The sequence below is a fragment of the Bombus terrestris genome, chromosome 10 (genome assembly GCF_910591885.1).
Source record: "Bombus terrestris chromosome 10, iyBomTerr1.2, whole genome shotgun sequence".
NCBI lineage: Eukaryota > Metazoa > Arthropoda > Insecta > Hymenoptera > Apidae > Bombus > Bombus terrestris.
In genome coordinates this window covers 3,152,269-3,166,273 of record NC_063278.1, presented here as the reverse complement: position 1 = coordinate 3,166,273, position 14,005 = coordinate 3,152,269, and the positions used below count along the sequence as shown (strand labels likewise).

Genomic DNA, 14,005 nt, shown 5'->3' with positions numbered 1-14,005 from the left:
CGATCAATCCGCCATTATCACATCAAACGGCTAACAACATTTCGTTTGCCACATTAATACGTTACCACAGATCATGACAATTGCAGACCTTACAGTGACTCACATTAATATTTTTGGACATGTCAAGAATTTTGAGAATTATTTAGCTTATTATTTTTTATTTGGAAAAACTATGTGCGTTAGACGAAGAAAACATATATTTATAACAACTACAGTAGTTCTAATATATTTTAAAAAAACAGTTGACTAGTCGATTATTAGAAACAAATATATAGGAATATTAATGCCACATTAACGTCACTGTACATATAAAGAGAAGAACACAACCATCAAGTTGTTTGCGTATGAAAAATTTTTTATTGAAAAATGTTCTTTCACGCTACAACGTCAGTATACCTTCGTCTATTTAACGTTATAACAGTACAAAAATTGCATTTTTACAAGTTATCCAGCTTACGTGACTAAAATATCCCAGTTAGCAATCTGATAATTCAAAAGCTACGTTTCTTAATAATTAACAGAAGGCGCCGTGTATAGCAGAGGCATTCTTTGGCCAAAACGCAACATACCAGTCTCAATTGGAATTCATCCACCTTCGATAGATCAATCGGATTGATAAATTCATCTACAATGTGCATCTATCTCGTCAAATATCGACGAAAACTCTGTCTCTCCTGTTTAATACCCTAATAGAATCGGCGTTTGCTTTACGGTTCGCTGAATTTGCTACTCGAAATTTCATCCGGGTCGATACGCCGTCTCGTCGCGCACATATGCGCGACTTGGAAACAGGAGAATCAAAGAGAAAACAACAACGAGGAAAGAAAGGAAACAAAAAGAAAACAAAAGAGAAGTGTCCCGTTTCATTCGAACCGTAATGCATAAACGACCGAATCGAACGCAATCGACAAGATACAAAAAGCTAAACACACTCGAAGTGCTTCGTACATGAACTTGTTAAAATTGTCAACATGTCAAATAGTCGCGTTCGCCGGCCAAAGCACACCTAAAAAAAGAGCAGAAGCCCTTCCAACACGAGGAGGCGTTACATTTTCACGCGTGATTACACACAGATCGTCTTTCAATTCTTTCAGCTGCTCCTGTTTCGCATAAACGCGTTTCTAAAGCGCATCTTCCGTTTTTGCCTAGCTTCTTTCTCTCGTCGAAGCAAATGTCAGTCGATGGTTGTTTATTTTGCTACCTGGGTTATCGTCAATGACGCTTTATTTCGGCCGGAAACTTGCTCTTTTTCTTTCCTTTCTTTAATATATACGCTGTTAGCGAAAATTTATTTTCTTCCATTATTTACGTCCTTCGAGACGACGAGTTCTTCGGCTACATGTTCTCACTTTTTTTTTGTCCTCTCGATCTCATCGAGATACACACTACGAATACGCTCTAAGTATGTAGACTACGGATATTTATGCAAATTCATATTTTCATGGTAATATAATCAGAAGAACGGAACATAGATCAGAAAATCGTTTCAACTATGAATTATTGTAATATATTGTACATGTGCATTTTGTGTATTTTCGCGCCTTTACATTTCCTGTAGATGCATAAAAATCCGCAGTTGAGTTCTAAGTAGTCGATCACCTGAAACGCAAGCATCCGGCCAAAGAGTATATCCTGTGCTATATAGCGTTTTAATAACTCATTTGTCCCCGCGCCGGTACAAGAGATCATATCTCTGAAGCGGATTAAAAGCAAATGCAACGAATGGATAAGCATGGCGACCGATCGTCGAGTGTCAAACGTCTGCATCTATAATGTGACGGCCTGTCGTTTTGGCCGCCATCTTTGGACAACTCTGGCTGGTACAAATATCGGAGAATTTGAAGCTTTCACAAATTGATTTCTTACCGATCGAAATTACCAAAGCATTTTCCGCGTGTATAGAGCATCCTTTTAGAAGAATTCTTTGATAGCGTTACAGCCAACTTTCTCAGAAATTTTATAATATACTGACAAAGCTGGCTAACTCTATGAAGGATCTAAAAAAATATAAGTATTTGTGTCTTAGATGGAAGCAACATAGCGCGTAATGTTAAGGTGGACGTTTGGAATGATGAAATTAATGCATCAAAATCTTCCAAAATCTTCCATGCTACGTTCTACTTGTTCCTATCGGAACTGAACCAAATTTGAAATACGCAATTCAACGGTTTCGACCTTATGATCTATCAGTCCCCAAGATGTTTACTCCAAATTCTATTTAGATATCTTTTAACTCTTGATTTAACTGGGATATCCAATCTACAACATTCTATATGACTAGAGAGCCCTTCTTGAATAAAATGTTTCATCCAACATCTTTTTTCTTTTCCATCTGTTAAAACATGCAAATATTCGAAGCGACCCGTGTCTTTTAAAACAAGTTATATATACAGCCTATTATGATATAATCACTAAATATTTTCGAATCGATATTATTTAACGAAGAAAGATAAAGGACGGCGCAGGGAAGTAAAAATAAAAATCGCAGATAATAGTTCTTAATCGACGAGGGCAGTACAGTTGGTTACATGTTCGTTGTTGAATTTGATTTTTAGACATGTCGTTGAAACGCACATGTTCTACTCTACAAATATATAAAAAAATATAGAAGAAAATTAAAAATAAAAAAATTTTCTTTTTAAATATAATTTAAATTTTATACGATGTGGAGGTAAAGTATTCACACATCGTATTTTTCCAATCGACTTATATCGATAACGAAATCTCGTAACGCCAGGAAATCGTCCTTTCAAAAAGGCACTGCACCCGAAAGTCTCCAGAATTTCAATGGTGAGAATATAAATTTAACATCGTCTTATCCATTCGATGCCATCGAATCGCAGTAAGCTGTGCTTCTGCCGAAAGCCACCGCACCAGTTATCCCTCATGACTATATGAGGGTAAAATTTATGGAATATTGTCCACGACCAAACAGTGGATTCGATATATAACGACAACGTAAGTACTATAAGTGCAACGTTCCCTTGGTATCTCGTTTATGCGCATGATGTACACGATAACTGCTTTGCCTCGTATCAAGATTGGCTTCAATGCAGGCGATTTTGTTCGTAATCGTGGCGCCAATAGGATTCGACAGGTTCGAATTTTTAATGATTAGATTGCGAAGGTTTATCCATTTACGAGAAATTTAAATATATGAAAACGTAGAGAATGCATACTATAACATATATATATATATATATATGAATGTACAAAATATCTATAGCAAAGTATGTAATATTTAAAAAGCAGAACAAATTTCAACATAAGTCCTGCGGTCAGTCGTATTTGTAAAAATCTGAATAAACGTTCGCAATCTACTAATAATCTAATGCACGCGACCGTGTGACCTTAATATTGAAATATACACGGTATTAAACTGTGGAATCGCATAGCGTCACTTTCGCAAGAAATATCGCATGGCTCGTTAGCATCGAAACCTGGCAAACAACAATTTTCTAAACAAAGACAGGGCGTCGACAAACGTATCGGATTTCGTATTCCTCGTTCTTTTCTCGTTCGTTTGTGATCGTTTCAGCGGTCGTCGATCTTTGGCAGAATCACGCTTTCGTTACATTTCTCTATCTCTTCTTCTCTTTCTTTTTTTTCCTTTTTTTTTAACTTTTTCTCATAAACACATCATGCATGTTCGCTCGATGCGGATAATATCTCTTTGCGTTTCTTAGCTAGTTCAGGTCCTGCCCTTTTTAAAATTGATCGCTTTTATTTAGATACTGCGTTTCAGTATGAAATAATAAATCCTACGTTGAACGAATTTCCTGAAGTCGTTTGGAAGCAGTCTTTCAGCTTTTACTTTTGCATGCGTTAACGCTAAAGTCACCGTATATATCTTTTTTATCATCTGCTTTCTTTTCTCTCTCTAGATCTTTCCTCCCATTTTCGTTCTTATCTTCTATTTTTTATTTTATCGTTTCTTATCTTTTTTCATTTAAAGATTTTAAATCGCGCGCGCTCGCCCTTGCTTTCACTTTTTATCCTTCATTCGTTTCTTTTCTTTCTTTTGTTTTCCTTTCCCCGTTTTGCGCAACTAAATGTACAAATAATATCTATACACATTTAAAACTGATAGAAATTAGAAATTGTATTCACGTTTGACTAGCTTTTGACCGTCTCTCCCGAAAAATTATTACGTGTCTGTCTTCCTGTCTATATACGAAACATCTCTGGGATTCTAGTCGAATATACGTAGTGTGTCCGTCTGTGTATACGAGTGTTTATGTATGCATGCTATATGTACGTGTATATGTATACGTGAATAGGATGAGCGTATACGTAAAATTGTATATGAAACTCGATTCTTTCGTCAATTTGTTCTTTTTTTTCACAATTATAGAAAGGGGGAAAGAATATGGGGGATGAATGATCACCGCAAAATATCGTATCGATTGATCGTTCCTCTAATCTGTTTCGTGTAGACGATTTCTTTTTTCATTCAAACAGGCTAATTAATTAACCGAGAAATCACCGCGCGCCATTACGTAGATTCATGATCCTAATAAGAGTATGATCATTAGAATAAATCGTTATAACCTAGATATATAGCTAGCAAATTACTCTCTCGTTAACTTGATATATATTCTCACATGCACGCACATACAAACGTATTCTCTTCTTCTCCCGCCCTTTCATCCAATTTTCTCTTTCACTCGATTTGTTGTCTTCATTCTCTCTTTCCTCTCGCGCTTCGTTCTCTAATTCTTAATATTTTGACAGGTTTTTCCTTCCACAGTCTTCCAATTGTTTTTATTCACGCGGCCGTGCAGCTGTTCGAGAATTAAACGAATGTAGAAACGCCCGAAATTCACCATTCGGCTCACGGCGCGTGAATTGTTCAGTCTTTCGTTTATATATTTGTTTTTTTTTTTTTGCTTATTTGTTTGCTTGTCTCATATATTGTTTATCGATACGTTATATCAGTTTATCGCTAATACTATTATATTTAGTTATTAAATTTAATCTTTCCCGTATCTTTACATGTTCCTTTTTCTTTCTGTTTCTCGTTCTTTTATCATAATCATCACCATCCGTTTCATCTTTTTTCTTTCTCGTATTTCCTTCTTCCTCCCTATCCTTGTTGCACGAAAAATATTATGCTACGGTTTTACTCGCGACGTAATTACGGTTAAAGTGCTAATAAGTGCATATTTATAGAGTAGTATGGTGTACGCTTATAATTTAAAGCCACAGATTTCGATGTCGCATCATGAAAGCATAATGCAAGTTTTTCTTTTCAGTTCTAACATTCCTCGACTCGTTTCGCTACTTGTGTATATTTAATTATTTAGTCTTATACCCTTCTTAGCGTTCGTTAGCACGACACATATACCTTTTTAAGGCCTTAAAAAATCCGTTTATTATTAATAATCTCTTCGTCTTCTTCCGCTACTCCCTCTCTCTTTCCTTCAGTACTTCCTATCCTCTTCTATTTATAGTTGTTAACTTCGACTTTAAAAGAAGAGACACGTGGTAACTCTCTCTCGCTTTCTCCCTTATCTTCTCCCTCGCATAAGAGTATAAAGAATCACGAGATCTGTGCGCAAACTACAAAGTACACACACCGCTGCATGTCATCTTTTTCTATTCTTTTTTCTCCAACAATCGTGATTGCGAAGGCGAATTTAGAACGTGTACATGCGATTAATCTCTTAGCTTTCTTCCTTTTCTCTCAATGCATGTAACGAAGTAATATTGTGTATTATATCTTTTAAGTATGATTTTCCATTTCCTCTAAGGAGAACTATACAGTAATAATGACGATAGCGGGGAGAGTATAATATGTTATAGTATTAGCAGTACTCATAATAGTAAGAGTAGTTGTGAGGGCTACTTGTAGTAGGGTAATGGTAATAGTAATAGCATAGCTGATAGATGATAATAGTAGAAACAGTCGTAACGATAGGAGGGTAAAAATAGCAATAGCGTGAAAGCATATTAATAATGGTGTTAGTGGTCACCCGGAGAAATGGTAGTAAACAGTAGCAGTAATAAGAGTTTACATAGTAATAATTGTAGTAATAACTATAATAATGATGATAATAGTAATAATAATATGACAAGCAGTAAAGACAATGATGAACATAATGAGAATGATGGTGTGGCAAATTAGCTATCGGCCGGAATAGTAATAAACGATGGCGATAGAAAATAGAGTAATAAGTAGTAGCAATAGCGGCGGTGGCAATAAGAAAGTAGAACGGAGAGATAATTATCGTAGTAATGTTAAAAAGAAGTAAAATCAGTCAGTTCGTTAAAATGAATACATTAGTATATAATGTGCCCTGGCGCTTAAAATCAGACAAATTCCATTTCCCGAAATGGATAACACACGGAAATAATAATATTGCAAACATCGCACAATTAGTGTGGTGTACCTTTTTCGTCCCCTTTTTTTTCGTTTTAATATATGTTATACGTTTTTTTATCCGCTTCCCATAAAATTCTATCTCATATGTGTATACATATATATTCTTTATATAATACATTTATATAGATGCAGCAATTAGTCAAGGAAAGAATCTATCTTCCTAATAGCATTTGGCTTGCCAAATTCTGTCAGTTTCAATTAAATAGTATAATTGCATCAGATATAATAAAAAATATTTTTTTTTAGTTTTCCTTCGCGTGTCGTTCTGACATCGCAAAACTGAGTTTTCTTGGTGTAAATGTCTCAAATGTTGGACATTTCATTTGGTAGGGCTATTAAAGCGTGAGAATGCATGCACGTTTTATACGTGCTACTTGTCAGTATTTATCATTGCTATCGGAGTCTCTTTACTCTCGCAAAATGTAAGGGCGTCAGTCTTGCCTTCGACTTTGAAAGAACGGAGCTCGGACACATATGTCGTTTTATAATTTTTCTGTTTTTAACAGGACTTACTTACTGTGTAGATCCAGTCAACGAAAAAAACGAATTTATTAGGCCTCACCGAAACCACCGATTGCTTGTTCCGTCATTCTTAAACAAAGAGATTCGAGACGAGAGTTGATTTCTGGCTCCGTTGTTTCGGACGCGTTGTTGTTACTCGGGCTAAGAAAATGATCCCTCGGTGCACTGTATGTGCGTTGTAACGTTCTTTGTAACTGCTAAAATGTGAATAGAAATTAATTTTTCTCATGAAAAAGCTCGCATCTAAATACGAAATTAAGCTTAATAAAAAAACGTACCTGTAAACTGGATTCTTGTAAACTAGGTCGCTTTTTGGTCGCGTGGACTGGACGTAAAGTATTCTGATTTACGCTTTGGTTCTGATTATTTTGTAAATACGGTGTAGATATACTGTTTCTGTGAGTGCTAACCACAAAAGAATTGTTTTGTGGATGTGTATTATGGATGTGTCCTAAGTTTAAACTTGGTTTTCTATTATGCTGCTGGGGGTTACAGTACCTTCTATTATTGTAGCCATAATTATGTTGCCACCTGAAATTTTAATTGTACGAATGTTAATTGTATATCCAGCTATTTATTTCGAACTTTATAATTATCATGATATCAAAAGAAAATTATTTCTTTTAGTTATTCCTCTTTTTCTTACTTTGGAGTTGGTCGTGGATTTCCAAGTCTACTGCGCCATTGTTGTACCTTCTCCTTTTGATTTGGAGTAAAGCAATCATGCTGCAATACTTTCTCTAATATGTTAATACAAGCGCATAAAATACCGTCATCCACGCTATCCAGTGCCAACCGGCTACACACTACAAAACAAACAAACACGACGTGTTAGAATATTTTTATTCTTGTTATCTGGTACATATCATATTATCTTGAAACATTACATTAATAATTACGCAATACTCACGTTTCCCAAGAACCTTGGTGAATTGTGCAGGTATATCCTGAAGATCATTTTCTTGGCTGGGTTTCATGGGAGTAGCTAAGATAGTTTTTAATTCATCGATCGTATTAACCAACACTGTCGGACCTTGTAAAAACGAAGCTGATTGTGTATTATCGCGCGTTGGTTGTAATAAGTCTTTCTCTAAATTTAGAAGTGTTGTATAGCGTTGTTGCAATTTTGCGATAGAAAGAGCCAATTTATGTCGGGCCCCTTTCGTCACGCCTTGTTCTGCTAATTGTTCCTCAGTTAACTGAAGCATTTCTTCGTAACTGAGAGTAACAAATAGATAACTATATTTATGAAGGCGTAAAGTTTTAAGCCATGATGGGACATCTGAGAAATAGATAATATGTTACTTTTCTTATCGATGAATTGTAAATTTATGAAATTATATATACGTACCTCTCATACCACTAGCAAGCGATCGGGTAGATGTTTCATCTAAACGCCCTTCGCTGCCGCTACTTGCGCAAGAACTTTGAGGACTCAATGGGCCTAATCCAATAAGATTGCCTGTTTAGAAACCGACAATTATTCAAATAAAATAAAAGTATAATCGAAATACTCTTGTTAATATTAACTTCAAATTAATCTAACTTGTATGATCTCCAGATACGCTGAAGCTTCGTGGCTTATGTTTAGTTGTACAATTTATATTGTTACTGCGATCAACAACTTCTAGATGATGAGATGGAGCAACGGGTGGTGTTAAACTGTTCGATCGTCGTTGACGAGTTACAGGTGGAGGAAATTGCAAATTGAAGGCAGTGCCTGGTTGTGTGCCAAATAAACTTGTCTGTTCACTTTGCTGTTTAGAATTTCGCTGCCATGCATTATCCCATCTAAAATAAAAATAAATAAAATTAATATAATAAATATATACATAAATATTATACATAAATATTATACAACTGTTTCTAATTCACCTAATAGTAGTACTAGTGTAATCTTCGAGACTTTGTATTGGTGGTGTACCACTAATACGTTCTTCAAGATGTCGAAGCCACTGAGTCAAGGAACGTCTATCTTGACTAGTTATAGCTGGATGAATCAAACAATAACTTAACAGTTGTTGTGTTTGTTCGGTAAATTGCCCTGTAGTTACACAATGGCTTACTAATTCTGGTATTGCTACTAAATAACATTGTTTGCACTCTATATTCCCAGGCCTTAATAATGGCAAATGTGTTAGAAGTTGATTTATAGCAATTTCTGTTGATTCTGATAGCAATGAGTTAATAAATGCTACAACAACATTTTTGATAAAGATTATTTACATTTGTAGACTCTTAAATTCGTTTATACTAATTATAAAAATTACCTGGATTATTAGCATTTAGTTCCTGTGTGTCTAATTCAGAAACAGAGTGCAAGGAATGTTGCACTGCTTGTGCAAGAAACCTTGCTTGAACTGCAGGAATGCGACGAAGTAGTGCATATAAAACTACAGTTTGCTCACACTCATTCCATTGTGAGAAAACTCGAGTTAATTCACCAACTTGTTCACAGAATAGAGCACCGGGTGACCACTTCATTTTTAACAGTGCTTTAGTGATAAGGAGCAAATATTAAAAGCTCCAATTCTTTTTTGATTATTCAGATTACGATTCAATTGTGTTCCAATAATATTTAAGCAAAACCAGGTATATGCCAGCACTCTGTATTAAATATAAAGGATATTTACATTTTTAAGATGTATTCTATGTAAAATAATTTATTAGGAATTTAACCCTAATGTTCTCCCAGAATCTAAATGAGGATTATATTTTAATAAATATTATTAAGATGTAAACAGTTATTAAATATTTGGCTTTTACTATTTTTTGTGTATTCTAAGTTTTTCATGAATTGGAGAAGAATTATTTGATACACAAATAAAGAAGAAGTAAGGAGAACAACAAAGTTAAATATTTAAAAATAAAATTATACAATATATCAAGGACAATTTAATTCATTTGAAATTTATTGCTAAAATATTGTTCTAATACCAATACAATACATTTTTAATATTAAATTCAATAGGGTAATGTTAATAATGATTTTATATGAATATATACATTTATTTGTATGTAATATATAAAAAAAATCTTATTATATACATACATGATAGAATTGCATGGTTAACTAAAATACATCTTTAAAAACTATCTTTATATTAACTGTATTATAATACTCAAATAGCAAGAGTTGCAGAAATTTAATTATTAATTTTTATATCTTAAATCATCCATAACTTTATCGTTTTAACCTAGCATCATAAAATTAATATTTAACATAAATTAACATATCAACTTTCTAGAACAGTGAAAGTGTGCAGCAAGTAAAATCGAACGCCTAATATTAATTAGTCTTACAAAATTATTATATTAAACCTACTTGTATTTATTTCAAAAATAAAACTTATAACGTACAACGTACCATAAAAAACAATAACAATAATTTATTACAATTAGGTACACTAAATATACCAAATAATTTTTTCACCAACTATAATACTGTAAACACTATTTTAGTTTTCGGAAAAAGAAATATATTAATTCTGTAATATCGAATCGTCGGATTTTTTCGGTCTTTATAGGCGTATAACTAAGTCTAATGTCCAACATAACCTCAAAATATCTGTGTACACTGCATCGATATGTAGGTACATCGATAAGAATTCCACTGAGGTCAAGTTTGTTTACCCCGCGATGCGTGTGTATTTATAGCTTTCCTGTTACGATCCATTCGGCGGTGCAATGGCACCGTGTGCGAGACTTTACATGCTCTAACACTGATAGATAAGATACGATTCTTTCTACGGACAGAAATAACGCAATTGTCCATCAAAGTTCCACCAAAGACTCTAAAACTCTCATATGATAAAACTAAATGTTTCTTAGAAAAATTTCATTTTGTATTTCCGTAGAATTCTTCGAGTCGCTTTCGTCGGTACCGCTGCTATCTTTGTATGCGTGGGATAGTAGGGGGGAAAGGACAGAGAACGAACAGAGAAAAACAAGAGAATAAAAAATAATTCGTTTATGTATTAATATTAATCGATTTTCACAGTAAAACGTATATGTAGTAGAATTATCGAAATTGTAGCGAAATAGGTGAAAGGGATATTCTATAAATGTAACAAATATATTGCTACTGTGCGACTAGCACTCGGCCATTGAGCCGAACAGCAAACAACAAATTGTATGCTGAAATCGGTCAACGCGCTTATGCTATATAATATAGCTACATATTGATATAATTACCGTATGCAAGGCTGGAGGTGGCTGTTCCACAAGTTCGTTGTGCCCCTTGCAAAATAACAACAATACACAATTATAGCATTTTAGACGACGTCGAGTTAAAGGAAACATGTATCCACCATGCGGTATGGTGGGCTTACGTGACCACACTGGTTCGTCGTCGCAACTCGTTGCAGAACTTCACCTCTACTATTGGACCACGCTCGAATGGTAACAACCAATCGCGTTATAGCTTGGGGCGCGGTTCATTTGTGTCTCAAATGTAAGTCGATTTTGTTTGGCTTTTTAGTATGCGTTCAAATTCAATTAGGTTTCTTTTTATATAGTGTATATTTATTAATAAACTGAGGATTTTTATGCAATTGTGAGAAATTTAATGATATCAGAATGCAGAGTGCATTAATATTAAAAATATATAAAATATTCAAAGTACAATATCTGTTTTAATATTTGAGATGAGTAAAACAAATATTTTCTGAGGCTCTATTTTATTAGTATTACATATTCGTAAATATATGAATTTGCATAAACATCCGCAGTCTATTTATGTAGATAAAAATATGATTAAAATATTATTTGTAATAAACTAACAAATTCTCTGAGATTTATTAAGTTAATTAATATATTTGGTCGTAGTTTACAATTTATCTTACTTATTCAGTATAATCTATATCTTTCTTTACAATAAATTTTAATATAGAAAAACATTATAATATTTAAAGTTCTAACACAATAATAGACCAAACGTTTATTTTAAATGTGACCTAACACAAAATACATTGTCGAATGAAAAATAGCTTTAAAATAATGATATATGTTTTATGTTTACAAAAATATTAGATATTAGATATTAAATATAAATCATCGTATACTCATACAATAATCTTTTCTTTTTGATTATTCCAAATAATGAAAGAACACAGAGAAGTAGGACAACTGACTATAAGGTATTCTTATCCTATGGCGTGCTACTTATATGTATGTTATTAAATATTATCGCCCATTCCATCGCTCTCAGTGACTAAAGCACGTTCCAGGATGACACGGCCTTCCTTGTATCGTTGATTCTCGTCTGTGGCAAATTCATACACCCACCCAAGTTTAGCATCACAGTTTTTGCAGCTGACATCTCGGACCATGTGACGACCCGTCAACATCACTCTATCCTGTACCTCGCTGTGTATCATTGTAGACAAATTAAATTATGAATGGGCAAAAATAATATAAGATTATTCCATTAGTACAATTTCTCTGAGATTTTGTACATTTACGAATGGTATCCTGTGTGCTAAACAATGTTAAAAAGCTACATATGTATAAACAGGAAAATCATGTACCTAAGAATAATATATAATAAACATAAAATAAGTAATAAAAGTTACAAACATTTAAATAATCAATGAAGCAATAAAATTATTTTTGTTTGAAATAATGATAAGTTTTTTTAGAATGACAAAGTTTCTTTAAACTGTACTAATAAATCTTAACGTAATATACAAATAATACAATGAAGATATCAAAACAAAATGACGCCATGTTGTACCTTTGTAATTAATTTTACAAACAATTATTAGTTCTCTTTCCCATATGTTTATACACATTCTCCTCTAACGGATAATTCAAATTTTTACTTAAATTCAACTCCTCTGTCCCTCTTTCTTAGGTACATGAGTATAATAACATTCCACCTTACACAATTGTCTTTGTCAAGCGCGAGAATTTTCAAAAGGTAGAAATGTAAACATAAACTTATTGTATATTACGTTTGACGTTAATTTATTTAAAGGAACAAAGGAAAAACGCGAATACCTGTAATTCAAGTTGACGACTTTGTTAAATAGAAAAGCACGGCCTGTCGCGCCCGTAAAACGCGTGCTTATCAGCTGACCTCTGTTTGTAAGATTGGTGTCACAAGAAGCGCAGGAGAACAACCGAGTACCTCCGATGTGTTCCAAGAAAATTACGCCCATCCTGAAATATCGTAAATCGCTTTCCAAGTATCTACTGTGAAATAAAAACGACTTGGTAGATTCAAGCGAACTGCATTGACTCTACAAACAAGCAAGTCATGTAATTTGACGTAGCTGTCACTACAGCGTGATACATACACTACGCTACACAACAATACCATCCAAATGCTTGAGTCTGTCAAGCTGTTTTAACCGTGCATGATTCATAGATTTCAAGCTTCTAGATGGTGCAACCGCCTACGAAAATTTTAAACTCGTACGCTGCGATCAGGGCGACGCTGAAAAAAATACAAAAATGACATGCAAGACTGTAAATGTAAGATAATATTGCATCAAAATTATTTCATAATTATTTATAGAACTACATGTTCTATAAACATATGCTTCTTTTAATTTCAAAACAAAATTATTGTCTCTAATATAAATTTTCTTTCGATATGAATATTATTACATGCATAATCAACAGTTTAAAAATGGTTTAATAAAATAGTGAATAATTTGAAAGTAAAACATTTTGTATACAAGTCCTAATTTTAAAATGAGGACGCAGTATTTAGGTAAGTTTAAATCGAAATTAAAAGAGCTATATGTTTATAAAATATGTGTCACTATAAATAGTCATGAAATAAGTTTGATGTAATGTTATTTAACGGTTTTATATGTATATTTACGAAATTTATTTACTTATATCAACATCAATAGCGATACGTGAAAATTGATTTTTTTCTAAATTAATTTAAAAATTGAAATATGTAAAACGAAACACCAATAAGAGGACGAATAAGATAGATTTGTAATCTTAACGTTAAAAATCACAGCTAAGAAGAAACATGTATATATATTATCTATATTTATACACGAGCAAATTAAATAAAACATAAGCATCATAATATATTTTTGGAAAATGACGAAAATGCCGCAAATACATATTACTCAA

At 33.4% G+C, this 14,005-nt stretch overlaps 2 protein-coding genes across 4 annotated transcripts; both read right to left on the bottom strand.

Moving 5' to 3' along the window:
* Nucleotides 1-334: 334 nt before the first annotated feature.
* On the bottom strand, nt 335-11,265 carry LOC100647509 (protein Smaug homolog 1). 2 transcript variants are annotated; one of them, XM_012312790.3, is made up of 9 exons: nt 11,102-11,265; nt 9,178-9,514; nt 8,783-9,101; nt 8,454-8,698; nt 8,259-8,369; nt 7,818-8,189; nt 7,554-7,713; nt 7,186-7,438; nt 335-7,104 (listed from the first exon to the last, which is right to left on the bottom strand). In XM_012312790.3, exons 2-9 carry the CDS (start codon nt 9,389-9,391, stop codon nt 6,937-6,939), a joined length of 1,842 nt encoding a protein of 613 aa, XP_012168180.1. In that variant the 5' UTR covers nt 9,392-9,514; nt 11,102-11,265; the 3' UTR covers nt 335-6,936. The 2 variants fall into 2 exon arrangements, with proteins under 2 accessions (XP_012168180.1, XP_012168181.1); XM_012312791.3 differs by having other exon boundaries at nt 8,259-8,351.
* Nucleotides 11,266-11,702: 437 nt separating this feature from the next.
* On the bottom strand, nt 11,703-13,353 carry LOC100647984 (protein yippee-like 5). Of its 2 annotated transcripts, none has more exons than XM_003398406.4 (3): nt 13,207-13,353; nt 12,908-13,069; nt 11,703-12,274 (listed from the first exon to the last, which is right to left on the bottom strand). In XM_003398406.4, the coding sequence occupies exons 1-3, from the start codon at nt 13,227-13,229 to the stop codon at nt 12,085-12,087; spliced, it is 375 nt and encodes a 124-aa protein (XP_003398454.1). In that variant the 5' UTR covers nt 13,230-13,353; the 3' UTR covers nt 11,703-12,084. The 2 variants fall into 2 exon arrangements, with proteins under 2 accessions (XP_003398454.1, XP_003398455.1); XM_003398407.4 differs by having other exon boundaries at nt 12,908-13,102; nt 13,207-13,351.
* Nucleotides 13,354-14,005: the final 652 nt, after the last annotated feature.

Coding starts and splice junctions, on each gene's coding strand:
- LOC100647509 (XM_012312790.3), bottom strand. CDS start 9,391: ATGAAGTGGTCACCCGGTGCTCTATTCTGTGAACAAGTTGGTGAATTA. Junction 9,102..9,177: donor ACTAAATGCTAATAATCCAG/GTAATTTTTATA, acceptor ATGTTGTTGTAG/CATTTATTAACTCATTGCTA. Junction 7,439..7,553: donor AATCCACGACCAACTCCAAA/GTAAGAAAAAGA, acceptor TTAAAATTTCAG/GTGGCAACATAATTATGGCT.
- LOC100647984 (XM_003398407.4), bottom strand. CDS start 13,229: ATGGTATTGTTGTGTAGCGTAGT. Junction 13,103..13,206: donor GTATTGTTGTGTAGCGTAGT/GTATGTATCACG, acceptor TTTATTTCACAG/TAGATACTTGGAAAGCGATT. Junction 12,275..12,907: donor GTCGTCAACTTGAATTACAG/GTATTCGCGTTT, acceptor AATGATACACAG/CGAGGTACAGGATAGAGTGA.